General features: G+C 44.1%; 2 protein-coding genes across 2 annotated transcripts in view; both read right to left on the reverse strand.

Annotated features, from left to right (window-relative positions):
• The window catches only part of LOC104323946 (adrenodoxin), a 14309-nt gene extending 8664 nt beyond the window's left edge, over positions 1 to 5645 (reverse strand). Inside the window, exons 1-2 of the mRNA XM_069811662.1 lie at positions 5432 to 5645; positions 5342 to 5384 (exon numbers count right to left, since the gene is read on the reverse strand). Of these exons, the coding sequence (XP_069667763.1) occupies positions 5342 to 5384; positions 5432 to 5486 (98 nt within the window). The 5' untranslated portion in view covers positions 5487 to 5645. The remainder of the gene's footprint in view (positions 1 to 5341; positions 5385 to 5431) is intronic.
• A 111-nt stretch (positions 5646 to 5756) lies between these two features.
• The window catches only part of MSN (moesin), a 48254-nt gene continuing 35874 nt past the window's right edge, over positions 5757 to 18136 (reverse strand). Inside the window, exons 3-13 of the mRNA XM_069811661.1 lie at positions 16336 to 16431; positions 15526 to 15800; positions 14997 to 15080; positions 14493 to 14639; positions 13928 to 14024; positions 12689 to 12852; positions 12107 to 12237; positions 11280 to 11440; positions 10676 to 10768; positions 10011 to 10244; positions 5757 to 8967 (exon numbers count right to left, since the gene is read on the reverse strand). Coding sequence (XP_069667762.1) covers positions 8803 to 8967; positions 10011 to 10244; positions 10676 to 10768; positions 11280 to 11440; positions 12107 to 12237; positions 12689 to 12852; positions 13928 to 14024; positions 14493 to 14639; positions 14997 to 15080; positions 15526 to 15800; positions 16336 to 16431 — 1647 coding nt within the window. The 3' untranslated portion in view covers positions 5757 to 8802. The remainder of the gene's footprint in view (positions 8968 to 10010; positions 10245 to 10675; positions 10769 to 11279; positions 11441 to 12106; positions 12238 to 12688; positions 12853 to 13927; positions 14025 to 14492; positions 14640 to 14996; positions 15081 to 15525; positions 15801 to 16335; positions 16432 to 18136) is intronic.

Below are 18136 nucleotides of genomic sequence, written 5' to 3' on the forward strand. Positions count from 1 at the left end.
TAGATATATGCAGCAGTTTTCACAGCAAGGACGTTTGTGTGTTTGCCTGGCACTGACCTCTCTCCTTACCAGGAACTCAGAGCACAGCAAGTGACAGGTCAATGCCACCCACCAGGAGAGGGGCCAACACAAAGGGGGAAGTCAGGTCTGAGAGCATCATACCCACCCAGTCCTGCAGGGAGGCGAGAGCAGTGGAGAACTGTCCTCTGGTGAAAGCAGGAACAACCCTCCTGGGGTAGGAGAGAATAATGCCCCATACTGAGTTTGGATAGCCTGTTTTAAGGTCGAAGAAAAGGGCAGAAGTAAGATCTCCTTTTTCCTCCTCTCCCCTGCTCCATCTAGCAGCAAGCCTAGAAGTAAATGCAGCCTTTCCAGAGTAAACCAGTGTTCATGTAACCCAGGACACAAAAATAGGAAGCTTTACAAATAACCACCCCTCCCACAAAAACCCAACCAACAGAAGAAAAAAAAAAGAAAAAAAAAGCTAAGCAAAAATATCCTTGCTTTGAAAAAAAACACAAAACCCTCAAAATGTTGCTTTGGAGGTCAGCACACACTTTTTGGGCAGGTCAGACACAGCTGAAGTGAATCTTTAGCTCTGTTTCACAGAAGTTTGGCAGAAGCCAAGTTTCCATCAGTGTGCACACCAGCACACCATCCCCCCATCTTGCTTCCCAGCAGGTCACACTGCTGTCAGTGCAACGGCTGTGCCTACACATCTAGCAACGTGTTAGCACATGCTGGGAAGGAAGTGGTTTTCTAGCTTGAAATACATTGCCCAGTTTCTTCTGCACCACACAAAGGACAATTTGCCCCCCCCTCCACCCGGTCTAGGGACTCTCATGCAAATGTCCAAAACAGCTATGAGGTACCATTAACTCCACCTCATCCCTGACTTCTACGCAAGTTAAACAGATTGGAATCAGCACTGCACTGATCCAACAAGAAGTTACACGTTACCATTGCAGCCTTCCACAGCCAGAAGCACACTCAGACTTCCGAGATACCAGACCCAGCTCCTCTGACCCCCATTAGAGTTTCAGTCCTTCCATAGGCTGGCTCAGCAAACACATAGGCATAGTCAGCACAAGGCAGACTTGCATCGGTTCCTTTGGGCAGAAGACACTCTGAGCAAACAGCTCTGACCAGAAGACCTCCTCTGTAAGCTTTGGGGCTTACAAGAGACCCAAGATGTAAGGTTTAAAAAATTATGTTAGTCTGCTGCCTCTCTGAAAGCAGATTAAAATCATTGTGTAATCCTGTAGTTATTAATATAGACATTAATACAGTTTTAGCAATGCTGCAGTTCTGGGGTTGTGAGAATAAGTCCACCACCATTTGAATCAAGATTTGATACATTTGATAAATTAAGGGAGGAAGAAGTTCCTCTGCAGAGGAGCAGGAGGAGCATCAGAAAGAGCAGGAAGAATCAGGAGAGGCAGCCTGTCCTGCAGCAGAGCTGCCACAAAAGCAGGAGAGGGAAGAGACAGAAATCACACACAAGTCAGAAACCCCCTGGCCCCTATCCATGAGGAGCTGCAACATATGCAGAAATATTACAGGTGTCATCCAGGCAAGCAAATTAACACCTGTTTGTTCCAACACTGGAGCATTTTATCAAACCAGTATTTGATAAAATCCCAGGTGCCCAACAGTGGAACTCCCAAAGGAAAAGTGTCCAGAGGGGAGGGAGGAACTGAGCAAGCAGCTCAACAAGTCATGACAAAGCTCAAGGCCAGCACTGTGCCACAGTACGGAAGTCTTCGCTCCTTTATTGTTTGGAGCGAGCAGGACTGGCCCATGCTCTCCTCCAGGTTTGTGGGAAGTTCTTAACTTGAACAGTAAGAACAGCCTACCCTTTACCTTCTACTGAGCCCACCACCTCACAAATACTCCTGTAAGGAAGCAGATACAGGCTGCTAACATACACAGAACTACAGCCACTGAACAAAACTCGAATTCCCCTTCCCTATTGCCACTATGAAAACCCATCAACTACCACAGGACCAGATACAGAGTGCTACCCCAAAACAGATGCACTGAACACAAACCTGCAGACAAAGTGCTTACATCAAGCGTGCTCAAGTCTCAGATAACAGGGGCTGGAGGGGAAGACTGTAAATGTGCCTCAGTTTCCACACCTCTCAAACAAGACTACCTTTTGCCCACTCTGATCTCTCTCTAGATGTTCAGCAACCTTCTGAGAATCACTACAAACAAAAGGAGCAAGGGCCAGATTTTCACCACTGGAAGCAAGAGGGCAGTAATGCAATAATCAGAGATAGGCTAATACTGCAACAAGGCAACAAACTGAATTCACAACAGGGCTTCTTGACAGCAGCCACCTCTGGCAATGCAGCTGCTGCCTGGCTGGGTGAAGGCCACTAAGAAGTTACAGTGGCCCAGCCAAGGCCTTCACTTACAGATGCTTCTCCTTCAGTCAGTCAAGGATGCTTCAGAGATGGATGGGAGGGCAGTGCTGCTGCGTGTGAGGTACAGACAGCCTTCACTGTAACCTCCCAGTTCAAGAGCAGTATATGCCACATCCCCTTGACCCTTCAGTCAATCTTTATGATTGAAGGTCAACCCTGGCTTGTATTTCTTTAAAAGATGATGGGGCAATGGCAATCATAGGTGTTTGTAATTTTCCAACTAGCTCTGCTCACCAGAAAGCAGTATGAATGGTATTTACACCTGCTCAGAGCAAGTGCATTCTCAACAGAAGTTGGAGGTACAGTCCCTTCCAGGAGCTCACAATATTCCTTTTTGCAGTCCCAGCACTACTCTTTCCTTAATGTCTCCTCCTCATTCTTTCCTCCACTTTTCCCTATACCCACTTCATCCTGCCATCTGTCTTGAGAAAGCCCATCTTGAAACTACTAGTAACTTTCAGAGACCCATCACTTGGCACTAGATGTTCATTTAGACATTGTTCAGTTGTAAGGACCTGCACCCTTGTCCACAAACTGCACTTTAATTAGAGCTGCAGACCTGCAAGACAGAAGTCAGCCTCAGCCTAACATTTGATGCATCAAGGCCCAGATCCTTTTTCTTACAGGTAAGTTAATTTTTCTGCAAGGGAGACATTAACATCACACATGGAATCAAATTCCGTAAGGTTATGCAGCAATTATGGGTTGACATCAGTCACAGATGAATTACGCTGTTCGCTGCCAGTTATCACATGCTCTGATTATACACTGGTATAAGATAATTAGACTGTATGCCCAAGATTGAGTTATGTATAGCTGCAAAGCTGGCACTCACCAAAATAGTCACACTGATTGTACAGGGCGAACAAGCCATACTTCAGTTATTCTCTGCTTTCTCACTGGGACATGGCATGCCTTTGTTGATGTTCAAGCAGCTGCCATACAACTGTCTACAATTATCATACCTTACCCTGTATACTGCATTATCAAGCTTCGTAAGATATTGGAAAACAGGTATTAGATGCAGCTACTTAATGGAGAGCTACTGCAGCATGATGCACCAAGTCTGAAGCCAGGTTACAGACAGAAGTAGTGGCTTCTAGGACCAGTGAACATGAGAAAGGAGGGAACAAATCTTGTTTGGTATCTCAGAGACTATCTACTAGTTCCATAACGTAAAGCAGATTTCAAGAGGATAGTGCTGTCAAAAGGCAGAGTCCTACCCTGATAAGTAGAAAGCAAAAAGTCTAATCTAGTTCCCTTACTAAGTTGCCATAGTTACTAACAGTATCCTACACAATTGACCTGAACTGATAACCATGGCATCAGAGGATGTTCACGTTTCATTTTTGCTCATCACAGAAAAAAAGGAAGTGGCTGGAAGGTTACCAAGCCTGTTTATCTGTTCATTGAGAATCTCACAGCACGTCACTTAAAAAATAAAAATGCCTATGCTTCCCTCCAAATGTATTAGCCTGAGCAAGCAACTGATAAGCTCGTCATCTACCTCAGAAGTCTCTATGAGATTTGTCTACATCAAAGCAAATCAGAATTTACAGACCAACCCCCTGCAATTCCCTTCCTTAGAACATGAAAACAAGAGAAGGAAAAAGCAATCACAGCCTTATTTCTACAGCTGCACTGACTCTGAGTAGGAGGACAAAGTATCCTAGGCCAAATGCATTAGCCCACCAGACAGATTTATCTCAAGAAAAACTTGACTCTACAGCGTTACTGTAGCTTTTCTTTAGAGTTCTTAGTAAGTTGCACTGCTTAACAGCCACATTTCAGAACCTGCAAAAAGACAGCATTTCTGGTCCCCAGCTCTTCTGAGACCCTTTATGCTCCAGTCTGTCCCACAGACAAAAGCATCTGGGCCCCCAGTACTTGTAGGTGTAGCCTAAACTGGATCTGAAACATTACCGCAGACAGAATAGCAAATCCAGCAGAAGCTGTCCACACAAACTAGACATTAAACACAAATTTCTGATTCTAAACTACAAAGTACCTTCCAATAGATTAGAAGAATTAGGTGTTTCAGATTTTTTTTTTTTCTTTACTGCATGGTCCTGCACAGAAGCAGCCTTCAGCCATTAATGCTTTGCACTTCCATTTCTTCAAAGACAAACTGAATATAGATATACCTAACAGGAGAATTACTAAGCCTCTTAAACCTCCACAGATACAGGCAAGGGAATGCCAGAAAGCTAGGCCACTCATGCAGAAGAGTTATCTGGCTGCAATCACAGTCCTCAGACTCCAGAAATTTAAGCACAAGCTGAAAGGTATTATCCATCAAGAAGCAACAGCAATAAAAGCAGAAAGAACCCCATTTGAGAGCAACCTTCCCAGACCAGTGCAACCTTCACTTGAAGGCTGCAGTAGCGTTCATGCAGACATGCAATTCCTCCAGTGGTGTTCAGGTTTTTGGAATCCTGAAAGGAAGGAACAAGACCCACCTATGGAAACTAGATCCATACCAAGCCTGGTGGGGATGGCAGAAGTCTCCATTGCTCCACACTTCACGTTTTGTTTATAGACAAGTTCACGTGTCTCCCCCAGCACCAGATCTCTAAGCACTAACACATTCTGATGAAATCTCTGCCTTATTCTGCAGCGCAGCAACCATGAGACAGAGGTTCTACAAAGTCCCTCTTCACAGCCACACAGAAAGCAGCTACAAACAAAGATCACGCAGTTCATTAGCAGAAAGTTGGCAGTAACAACACTCTTCCTTCATTGGACCCAGTCCCGAGACTTCAGGAAACACAGGTAGAGATAGCCACGGCAAGGTAGCTGCAAAACAAATTGGGCTGAAATCCCCAGTATGGGGTCAGGGCAGGACAGACTCAGCAGAACATACGGGACAAGAAGCAGCATCAAGGCCCGGCCACCCTCCGCACACTGACCTGGTCGTGGATGCACATGGGCCTGGGCATGGCACCGCAGGCACTCACCGGTTGCAAGTTCCAACAGCAGCTCCTCCTCCTCCATTCGACCAGTCCATTTGCAAGTTCCAACAGCAGCTCCTCCTCCTCCATTCGACCAGTCCATTTGCAAGTTAAACACAATATAAATTTATACTCAGTGTCTCCACAAAGAAATGTGAATTCCAGTACTGGCTCCAGTCAGACAGCTTGGAGGGCTGGGGAGGGGGAAAGGGATGTTATTCAAGCAGTTGCTTTTCAGTATGCAAGGAAGACCTTATTTGCAAGAGTGCTACAAGGCTGACCTCTCAGGAACCACACTGGCAGACCTGTTTAGCTTGGAGACACAGCACTAGACTCAAAGCAAGCCTTAAATAACCAGCCAGACACCATCTGCTGAATTTCTCCAAACTTTATTGGCACTTTATGAAGAACAGGGTATGGATTTTAACAACTCCTCCAAACAGGAAAAAAAAAAAAAGCCTTAATATCAAGGTTCTCTCTGCAGATAAGCACGTGGACCCATGAATTACTCCACAACCTTAAGGAATTGATGTTTTATTATAATCCAGTAAAAAGACTGGTCAAAAAACATCAACATAATTTACAGCAACAAAAAATAAAACAAGAAAAAAACAAGCCAAGCAAAAATTTGCTAAAGGACTTCCCTCCCCCCACCCTCAAGAGGAGTAGTTATCCAATTAAACTGGAACATGGAGAAGAACAATTCACTGTAATCTAACAAATAAAAAATGTGTCTACAAATCTCACTGTAATACTGAAAGCTTCTTACATTAGTTTTCTTGCAAAATATCATTTCTTTACAATACAGTATACATTTCCAAGGGAAGGAAGACCATAAACACATCCACCATCCCATAACTAATATTTTCTAATTGTGCATAGCTAGAAGTATTGAAATCAAATATCATTAGATACCACTGGAATATAATACTGGTTAAAAAGGCAGCAGGGCTGAAACAACTACAAAGAGTTAGGTGGACTCACTGGCACAAGCCGTTCTATTCCTATATTGGACCATTTGGAATTAGAACGATTAAAAAATACTATAAACAGAAGTCATGCCAGCATCATAATACATGAGCTCAGCAGTGTTGTGTGACCCATCAAAGCAGAAAAAGTTTACCGGTTTATTATTTGAACACATATTCCAGGCACCATACATCAGCTTGTTAGGAAATTTGTAAAATGTAGTAAAGGCTTTTCTCCCTCCAAATGCATCAATAGTTGCCATGGACAGAGCAGAATGCCGAGAACCAGCTTTAAAGCACCAAACAGAAGTGTAAGGGTTGTCTGTTCCCCCAGTAATGAGACTCACGTAGAGCCAGTGCCAATAACCCTTCAGTATAGAAATATGCAAATCACTTCTGACAAATTTAACTGCAATCTTTCATTTGTGACTTCTGAAGTACTGCAGCATGTGTTTTTGGCCAAGCAAAAGCTTACCATGTTGTGTGTCCCCCAAAAGCATGCTGTGTTCAAGGGAAAGAAAGGGACTCTCACATGACTTATCTGGATGTATAGAAGCAACACGCTAAGCTATGCTCCTAACAGAGGTTGGTACTTGTGTGGATCTCCACACAGACTTGTATTGCTTCCAAGAAATAAAATAATACAGCACTGGTAAGGTTGTTTCCAGTGGCCCAATGAATTCTTGGTGAAATACTGCAGTTTATTAACACTGTCATGAACATTCTTTTTGGCACAGTCCCCCTTTACCTTTCCCATAGAGCAGGGAGCTGAAAACGCTCTAGCATTCAGAGGTTATCCTTCTATGACCACTAGCAGTGATACCATAAGAAGGGGGAATCCACAAAACTGAGAAAGTCACAAGATTTAGGATCATGCTAGGCAAGAAAATAAATCATAGGCTAGCTTGATGACTTCCTATAGGGACAGGCTATTCAAGGAGGGCAAAGCAAAGCAGGACTCCATTGTAGGTGGAATCCATTTTTAAGAGACATCTTCTGAAGGTTAACATTTCCTTCTATGAAGGAAAAAGGCAAAATCCAATTCAACCCTGAGCATACATGGCTGTTTCCTCCCCAGAAATGGCAGGAAGGATTCTGGGTAGCTACAGCATGGGTAGCTTGGAAGACAGGAGGTGGTGGGTATTACAACAACTGGTACAAACAGCTCTCAGGACCAGTCTCAGAACCACTAGTGTCCCATTTCTAAGAGACAGAGCCTTCTGTTCTAAAGCTACAAAGGGGCAAAGCATCCTTCTGGGGAAGGAAAAGCACTTGAGCCAGGGATCTGGCAGAATGCTAGTGAGGATTAAGGCAGCAATTGGACAAATATCTCAGGATCCTCTCCCCTCAAACGCTGCTTGAAGCCAGGAAGAGAGAGATGCAGTCTTGTACAGAATAGGTTTTGGTCCACAGCTACTGACGACTTTTTTGATTGCATCTAGTTTAAACTAAAGACGTCTGAGCTACAGTAGATCTATACACAGTCATAAGGCACCAATGACTATGTGCTTAAAAGGCCTCTTATGGAAAAACCTGAAATCCTGTTCACATGACTAGAAATGTACTGGTTCAGCAAGGGAAAAATACGGCTACAGGAATTTTTAGTCTTTTACGTTTCTACCTACCCCTTTAGACTTCCACTGGCAAACCCAAGAAGGAAGGCAGTGTTCTTTAGCTATCTCTGCCTCACTGGTCACATTCAAGTCAGACAAGTGACAGTGAACAAAGCCATTTACCAGAGACAAAACTTCTGGAAAGCAGGGAAGTCAAGGCTCCAAACCACACTGCATCACTGGAAAAAATCCAAATGCTTCCTCATAATTAGGAAATTCAAAGTTCCATCATTAAACAACAGAAGGTAACACCAGCAGGAACGCCACAGAATCTGTTTGGTCTGCTTATGTTTGAAGGACAAAAGCTTTAATCTTTTACAAAGAAAGTCCATATTCTACCTCCAACCCTTCTTCCTAGGCTCCAGCCTCCCCTTCTCAACTACATGACTCAGACCCTGTATTAAGTCAGAAATTCAGACCCTGGCTTCTAAGCTTAATACTGAAGCTTGTGCAAGTTAGTAGGAAGGCACAGTGTCAAACTGTTAGCACTTTACATAATTCAGTAAAAGTATCTGCTGGCCTCCCCACGCAACAGGAGAGGACAGCAACACAGCCACTTCAGTAAGCAATAAAAAACTAAATGCAGTGAGACTACCCCCAAAGCCAAACAATTTCAGATTTGCCCCAGTACACATTTGCTTTCCCAAGCCACCCCAGGAAGATGTAAATACTATTCTTTCTTCTGTCGCTTAACTCCAGCATTTGCCCAGAACTCCATAAATAAGACCATGGTCACTCTTCTGTAGTGGTTCCAGCGTAGCACGATTACGAGTGAATGACGGGAGAGGATGGGAAAGAGAGGAGAAGAGAGTGCAGGGCAGCAGGTGCAGGGGAGAGTTTACATAGACTCAAACTCATCAATGCGCTGCTTGGTGTTGCCCTGCCGAATCTGACGGAGGGTCTTGTACTTGTCTCGGCCTAGACGCATGTTCTCAGCGTGGATCATATCATTGGCTGTCTTCTTGGTTTCATCCCGAGCATTTGCCAGCTCTGAGGAAAGAGCCTTCAGAGAAGGGGAAACAGATAGCAATGGGTTAGCGCATGCCAGAGACTCAAAGCTGGACAAGGAGGTTCCTTGCTGATCCTCCTAAAGATTCAACGTCCATGGAGACAGGAAACAGATAAGCCCTAATGTTTACAGTTCTGGGCAACCTGCTGTAGCTGACCCTGCTTGAGCAAGGAAGTAGGACTAGATGATCTTAACAGGTCCCTTCCAACCTAGGTAATTCTGTGATTCTGTGGAAGTTGTTAATATTTTTCCATAACATTTAAAAGTAGAAAACATCAGGCAGTCTGTCACCCTATTCATCTTTGTCTAGCACAGTATGAAAGACTATCTCCAATGTACTTCAGAAGAAGAGTCAAGTGGAACGATCCCTAAAGACAACAGGAGCAGAATTTGAGCAATTACTAGCCTTCTACCACAAAAGAAACTCGCTGCAGAAGATAAAGTACACCTTTGTCACTCTGCCTGTGTATAACCACCACAGCATGATGCAGAACAAACAAAGCACGATGCAAAACAGGCAGCTAGCAGGCAGTGTAACAAAATGCTTGGACAGAGTCAACACCAGAAGACTGGAGTTCCTTATGAAAAGGTGGTGCAGCACTATTCCCTCTATGCTGAGCCCTAGTGGGCTGCTCTCAGAGTTTTGCAACACAACCCAGTCAGACAAGACAGTTACAGACAGCTGCTTGATAGGAACTGGACCAAGTTCTCTGATTCATTGCAGCCAGGGCTATGAACATCTGTCAGATGGCTGGCAAGAGTCACATAAGCACACTATGTCTGACAGATGCTGCTTTTTGGCACTGCTTGAAAATACTTTACCACTTTCAGTGAAATGGAAGTCAAGTGCCAGGAGACAAGATCTGCCTCTCTGCTCAATGGTTTTACACAGCTATCTGGCAAGATCACGATCACCTCTCTTCCCCACGCCCTTTGTTTTTTTTAAAGATACCAGTAATACCTCCCAGCTGCAATTAATGGCAAGAAGAATAGAAGCAGCACCCAGACACACACCCTCTCTGCTGCCAGCTTCTTACCTTCAAGTGTTTCTGGACCCGTTCGTTCTTCTCTGCTTCAGTGGTGCGCTGCTCCTCACTGCGGTCCTTGATGGTGGCCTCTGATCGTAGCTCAGCACTGGCTTCTGCTGCATTCTCATCCTGCTCATCATCATGCTCATTCTCAGAGTGCATGGGCTCAGTGACATGAGGGGTGCTCATAGCAGTCTTCAACTCCTCTTTGGTCTTTTCTAGGTCCTCCTGCACCATCTGTGCCTGCAGTAGGGCATGCCACAGTGAGTTAGTCAATATAATCCTGAGTGCATGTGACTTCGCAGAAGTGCACAGAAATGCTACTCAGCGCTTATTACAGGAAAGCTTGCACCTCTTGCACACTGAAGGGGCATGTTCCAAAGCTACTCAGCCACAATCATTTGCAACACTTTCTGCTGGCTTCAGAGCAGAGATTTTCAGAATGATTCTAATACAGGGAAAATGGGCTTTAGGCCTAATTAGTCAACATATTTCTACATAGAGTTAGAATAAGGCACTCATTCCACCAAGAAAAGCAAGGATGGGTATTTACAACAGCCTCAAGCTTGCAGACACTCAGTCTAGTGTGGTATCTAGTGCAGTAGTTTAGGTCACAACACAGAATGAGAACAACTCCACAAAAAGTACTGCCATTTGTTCAGATTCTGCTTTACCTTCTGTTGCCACTCCTGGGCTTCACTCTCTTTCTTCTGCCTGGCCAGCTCCAGCTGCGTGATCCTAGCTGTGAGTTCTGCCATCTCAGCAGCCTGCAAAAGAAAGGCTTTTAGTGGGGACAAAACCAAAGTACTTGCTAAATTAAGCATTTAGTCTAAGTCCTGAATGAAAACAGTATTTCTAACATCTTTTTGATAAGGAGAAAGCCTTCCTGTAAACTTCAGTCCCACCAATATCTCCATGATGCAAGGGAAAAGGAAGCCAAAAGAGTTTCAGGTTTTGCTGTGGGTTTTGTTTTTTTTCTTCTCCTCCAAATAATGCTACAGAACTCAGTTCTTTGAATCCAAACCAGGGAAAGCAATCAGTGAGCTCTACACTCTGTTCCCAGCGTCACATATGAAAAAAAGGCAAAAAGCACAGAAGTCCAGATCTACTGTACAAATACACTTGTATTTAGATATAAGTTCATCTGCTTGAGGCTGAAAAAAAACCAAAGAAGCAAACTATGCTTCCTCACTATATTCATAGCCTGGTTTGCTTCAAGACCTTAGATGCCTACCCTATCACTATTTTCCCTACCCAGTTTTCAGCTCACCCACTTACCAGCTGTTCCTGGGTCTTTTGTTGATCATGGGATGCTTTCAATAGGGCCTCCTTTGCCTCTTCTGCTTCTCTACGTTCTTTAGCCAGTTTCTCTGCTTCCTCCTGAGCTCGTTTTCTCTCCTGTTCCAGCTCCATAGCTCTGCGAGTCTGTTCTTCCAGTTCTGAAAGAACAGGGGAGAGCATTCGAAGAGAGATAAAGAACGGCAGAAGAGGAGGAAGGTGCCATTACACCTACATTCTGGATAAGGGTTTTCCTTCAGAGGGACAGGTAAAGGAGAGATGCAAGTAACTGTCCCCTTTTCTCTCCTTCACATTGTAACTAGAGCTGGAAGACTAAGAGCCAGGCCTGTTCCAAGCCAACAGATTACTTGCCCAACTGATTTGTGGGGAAGTACCCACCCCAAAATGACATCCTCAAAGGCAGAGAAGCATACAGCATTTTGCTTGGGCAACACCACACTAACACTGGCCAAGCAATTAGACAGTAATCACATCAGAGTACTGGCTGGTGTGACCCGTGCTACACTGACTCCACCCTCTTCTGATGTGCTGGGATAAAGCTTCCAGCCAGCACATGAACATCTGCAAGGTACTCTCACTGCCAGAGGGGCATCTTGGCTGCCATCCATCCCTTTAATGCAAGTCCTATTTCAGCAGCTGCATATGGAAGCTTACAGTCAGCTTCAGAAGGCTAAACCAGGGCCCTAACACCAGTTAGCATACAATACTGGAGAGCCAAATGGCTCAGAGATGCTCATAGCTTTACTGCTTGAACCCTTCTCACTCATACTATACATCTAAGGAAATACTGGAACATTTCATATTACCTTGCTGAGCTTTCTTGGTTTGCTCCTCAATTTGCTTGAGTCTCTCCATTAGCTCCTCCTTCTCACGCTCAATCTTCTCCTTCTCCTTTTCTGCCAACTCTCTCTTCTTCTTCTCATTCTCCAGCAGGGCTCTGATGAGGGGGAAGTCATAACACCATTTCAAATTAACACCTGCTCAGATTGGAGTGCTTCCCAGTAAAGCCATGAGCACAGAAGAGATGTGCACTACAACACTCAGCTGATGAGTTTTACTCCAGACACACCCCTTTATTGAAATGCAGAAAGAAAAAGCTCTGCTGGCATTCATCTCAATGGCAAGTTCATAATAGCAATGTTATAAGGGAAATCTCCTTATATCAGGATGCATATTAGTCCCGTCAAATAGACAGACAAATCTTTAAGAAAGTGCTGGTGGGTCACATTTGTGATGAATGTCATTCATCCCATTAGATCTAGCGAAGCAGAAAGCAGTCTGCTCTATTTTTGGCTCAAGCAGATTAAGGTGCTGCCAGCAATTTATCTAGCACGTGATGCTATCGTGCAGCAACTGACCAAGTCCAGGTTACTCAGAACCCTACCAACCTCTCCATCTGTTTCTGATGCTTCTCTTCCCGAGCCTGTGCCTTCATCTGCTGCACCTCAATGGTATCTGGTTTACGTCTGCGCATGTAGAGCTCATGGTTCCCCATGCAAAGTGCCAAGATTCGTTTGTTAATCCGTAACCGAGGGGCATAGAATACAAAGTCCTTGGGACAAGAAAAAGGCAGTATTAGACCTGTTCTTTCAGCATAAGAAGCCCCCCGTGTATGCAATACACTACAAGACCCTAAGCATTCTAGAATTGTTAGCTTGCTTTTCTTAACAATGTCTAATTCATCAGCAGTGGTAGTTAGACACCTATCTTTCAGGAATGAATTTCAATCTGACAAACACACACAGGGCAGAAGTACCCAACTTGTTGTTACAGTGTTCTGCATTTCATTGTAAAGCATCACTAGCACATAGACTACACAGCAACTTAGCTTCACTGTTTTGTTACAAACACCATCAGGGGCTGGTTCACCAGGTACACTGAGACTATGACTTTCTCCCACCTTTCTCCCCCCTTAGTTATTTAATGCAATAGTCTGGCCAGCCACATCGAGTGTAATGTTTTGTCTTATGCCATAAAGCGTGTTAAACATTATTTCCAATGGATAAATAACTTTGTTCTGTTAAAAGGGAGCAACAGCAGCAGGGAAATGCTTCCAAGCAGCAGTGTAACAAGAATGACCATAAGAACAGAAGGTATCAGCTGACACAGGAAATTAATAAGCCTTAAAGATTAAACCAATTACATTCATTATAAATCTGCAAGGAAAAAAACCTTTCCAGCATACCCTACAAAACAACCTGAAGCTTCAGCTTCAAGTAAGGTGAAAAACTGTAAAAGACCATCCCACACACTATTAAAGCCAACAGGCTGCAAAGGAAGCATTCACAGTTAACATAGGTGCCTCAGATCCCTAATTGTATTATCAGAGAATCTGAACAGTCTTAGGAGAATCAGAAACCCTAAGCAGAGCTTCTCCCTTCCACTGACCTTCAACAGCTTGAGGTTATACTGAATTAATTTCTACCCTCCTAGCCAGAAAAAAATCCCAACTATCACCTTACTGCCATTAGACCCATTCTGTGCATAGTGCCCTGAACAGATCAGGTAGTAGAGCACTCCTTAAATCAGCGTTGACATTAGTGATGAAAAGATTGTGTGCAATTAAAAAAAAAAAAAAGATCATTCAGCTAAGAAGCCAAAAGTTTAATTTGAATGTTGCTTCTTACTGGTGCTTTCTTGTCAATAGGCTTGATAACAAATTTCTTGTCATTGAATGAGATATTTCTGATCTCACTCCAAGGGAATCCAATTTTTGGTGTTAGCCTGCAGAAATAGAAAGCAGAAGGAAATAAAAAAGCCCCAAGTCATTCCAAATTCTTGACTTACAATATATAGCTCAAAATACTACCAAATTTGACCTCATATTTCAGTACTCCTATGTTGACTGGAATCAGCCAACAAAATTAGTCATGCAAACGAACTACAAACATAAGAAATAGTTTTTCAATCCCACTTTTTTTTTTTAAATGGAAAATAGAACTGGAGAATGCATCTGTGGCAGGAAGACTAGGGATACAACTAAAACTAGCCTGATAAGATTTGCCAATTTCTTGTCTTTTTTTGGTCCCAAGCAGCATGTTTAATGGATTATTCTGGCAGTGTCAAAAACACAGCCAAGAATGATACAGAAATTGTAGAGTTTAAAGACTTGAATTACAGAAAAGATTAATTTTGAACACCTTTACACTGGAAAGGAGCTGAAGGTAATGATGAGGACAGGAGGTTTATTACCTGTCATTCTGCTCATAAATGTTGAGTCCAAGAGCATCTACACCTAGCCAGAGTTCAGACCCCTTCTTGTTCTTAATGTTGAAGTAGTTCACACCATACATTTCCAGATCCTGTGCAATTTTCAGGTACTCCAAGACAGCATCTTCTCTGCAACGTGCAAAAAGAAAGCAGATATTCCTTTTTGAGTCTATAAACCATCAGAGCAAGAAGGTGCTGTCTTCTACATGGGCAGAGCAGCAACAAGCTGGCAAAGGTTCCAAGCATCACCCTAGTAGAAAATAACAAACTCACTCCGCAAGCTCAGTTTAGTTTTACTAAGAACAGCCAGCTGACGTGGACTAGGAAGAGCAGAGGCACGTGAACCTAGTTAGTCTGAGCAGAATAACCTCAAGAATGCTAACTCATCCTGAAGCAAGCCACAGATTTTTTGTATGCATTCATACATTACACACTAGCATATATCACACTACTTTAAATACAGCAGTTTCACACTGCATCAGTTACCTAATCATTCCTCGATGTTCCTCATGCCACACCTGGATCCTCTCTTCCCACTGGTCCTTGTTAAGCTTGTGCTGCTCCAGAACTCTAGAAAAAGTACATGGGATGTCTGAGACCAGCCACTGCATTTGTGCGCACACAGTCACATCACTCTTGATTAACACTTCAATAAATATTCCATTGGCATCACAGTTACGCCACAAAAATATTCCAGGAAATACAGTTTTATTACAAGGCTCCCTAGAGACACAGCAGTCAGTATTCTGAGAAATGACAAGTTGTATTCAGTTATGCTTCTCCTTGGAGCATTACATTTTTTTGGTTTGGAGCTTCTCTCACTACTTCTGATAAGAGTTTCTTCAGTAGCAATAGGATGTTTAAGATTAAAGCTCTTAATTAAATGAATACTAACCCCAGTCCTCAGAGGCACCAGGCTGTATTTTATTCTGAACTATCCAATCACCACCCCACCCCCCCAAAAAAATCCCAAACCCTTTAAGGCAAAGGTGTAAGACTACCCAGGTTCACTTACCTCTGTGGGAGCAGTTTGTCACTGGCAAGGTAGCCTGATTTGTGCACCTCTTTGTTGAAGTCTCCATATTTTGACTGGACAGCATAAGAAGCCAGAAGGACAGCTGTTTCTGGAGGGCAATAAATGTCATCATTCAGAATTGCCTCCTTCACTTGGAGGAAGAAAAGGCGCTGCGTGATGTCCTGGATCAGCTCTTCTGCCACATCCTCTGGGTAGAACTTGGCACGGAATTTGAAAAGCAAGGGGCTTTCTTTACGTACATCTTGTGCTGTTACCTGGAACAGAGTTATCAGATTTTATAGCCTACATACCAAGTGAAGGGGAGCAGGTTTATGAACAGGAGGACAAGCATGCATTAGAAAAAAGTTATTCTTTCCAATGCAGAAGTGAGTGGGCAGAAGAGCAAGGATTTTCCATTCCTTAATGCTAAATACCTCATCACCTCTCCTCACAGGAGGTATCACAAGCCACTGGTTATGATCAGTGTTAGGTAAGCTACTTTCCGGGTTTCTCTCCAACCAAGATACTCATGAGCACCACATTAGCGTGTTACCAGGAAGGGTAACAGATCTGCCTGGATAACAAACAGGACCAGATGCAGGAGGACAAGGTCAGACACCGTGACTCCTTGTACCCTGGGGAGGGGGTCTGTGTACTGAAGGAAGGCAACACCAACTCACTAATCTTGCAGTATTTCAGGTGTGTGGAGAGGCAAGAACAGATCCCTGACAGAAGTATGGAGACTGAATTTGCCCCTGCCCTCCAAGAGAAGGGAACCCAGGACAAGTGAAACACTTTGAGCAAACATACCTTTTTGTTCAATTTCAGCCATGTTGAGAAGCCCTTGGTGTCCTGATACTGAAGTCCAAAAAACCAGACCTCTCTTAGACCAATTGTCTTGACGACCTGGAAGAAAGATGATTAGCAAATGCCCCAGCCAGACGGGCTGATCTCACCGGTACAAGAGAACATGTTAGAGGTAAGTTCAGCTGAACACAAAGACAACCAGTGCCCTAGCCTTCTGCCTCCCCTGCTATGGTGCACGTACATAGGTCTTAGGGCATCTGAGGGGGTCTTAAGTGGGAGATATATTCTTCTCTCTCCCTCATCTCTTTTAAGGCTTGTTGCTATTTATGAACAACAGCTGGGACACTATCTTCTTCAGCTACTTATGAGCCAACATGTATAGCCAAAATACGATGCAACAGGTCTGACAGGTGTAATAGCTGCCAGGAATCAAAAATGCAGCTCCATTTTCAGGTACACCCCTCACTTATCATGCAAATGTACCACTCCTGGGCAAGCCATGAATCACCCTGCTAGGTTGTGCTATTTTAAGATTTGTGTTCTACTCCACCAATAGCTGAGGACAGGGCCTTCACGCAGTTCTTTAATGAGTGGCACCGGTAAGAGGTACTGCAGTAGGTAAATCGATATGCCATCCCTTGTGCCAGGACAAAGAGCCGTCACAGAAATTAACTACACAGCTATGTAAGCTCTCTCCTTGGTCATTTCCCTAACACACCATGGGTGCTATGTAAATAAGAGTTAAGAGGGCTTTAAAGACATACTGTAACATGAGCCAAGAGCCTCATGGGGGGGCAAGACTACTGCGGTATAATGCTACTGCTGGTAAAAGGAGGGGCGGAAGCTTCTTGGTAAAGCCTGTTCACTAGCAGGAGGCCACAGCTTTGTGCCCTCGCAAGTCTGGGACATGCCATAGGGTCCAGCAAATCTAGAAACTGAAGTTCCGCCACATCTCTCCTGAACCCCCAGGAGTTGTTTGCATACCGGCAAACAAGGCACTTAGTTGTCACCTCCATTACTAGACGAGGAAGGGGAAGGGAGAAGACACTTGTCTTTGGGTGGACACTGTACCTGAAGTACAACACTAAGCTGCCTTTACACACCACCCACCCCTCGGGCTTGCTCCTTCAGAGACATACTCAACACCTGGATGAGCCTCACCCTAGGAAATCCAGCTGCCTGATCATGGTATCCACCCTGTCAGGTAAGTTGAGGTAACTTTGTACTGCTTTGTCCCATGTTGTACGATTTCTCCCTAAATGCCTACTTCCTTTTAGATTACTTCCTTGTTGAATCCTAAGGATGCACTCTGTTCCCTTCCGATGTGGTCTCTAGCTTTGGCAAGATACACCACCAAGGACGTAGGTTCCCTGCAAACACAGCACCAGTTAGATTCTTTAGGGCTTGGATCAGACATTTCTTCTGGCCTTACAAAAGCAGCATTAGGGCCCTAGCTCCTTTCAGACCCAAAAACCAAAGGGAGCTTTCAGCAGAGGCATGCTATTAGCAGCACACAGAGACAAAACCTACACACGGCCACATAGTCTATATACATCATCCCACTGGAGTCCCTGAAATTATGCAGCCTGTCCTTGCTTGAACATGAACTAGAAACCTGGCCTAAAGCCCCTGTAAACACAGGGGAACATGGGGCAGATAAACCCGCACTCGTGCATATCACATAGTAGGATGCACACAGCCAAGGGGACTTTCTGAGAAGAATCAGAGTTTGCTGTATGCATTGAAAGCACGTGGTACAAGGAGAGAAAGAAAGGCTGTCCTAGAGCCTAAGGAAAGCTCTGTT

This window comes from Haliaeetus albicilla, chromosome 23 (genome assembly GCF_947461875.1).
Source record: "Haliaeetus albicilla chromosome 23, bHalAlb1.1, whole genome shotgun sequence".
In the NCBI taxonomy this organism is placed as follows: domain Eukaryota; kingdom Metazoa; phylum Chordata; class Aves; order Accipitriformes; family Accipitridae; genus Haliaeetus; species Haliaeetus albicilla.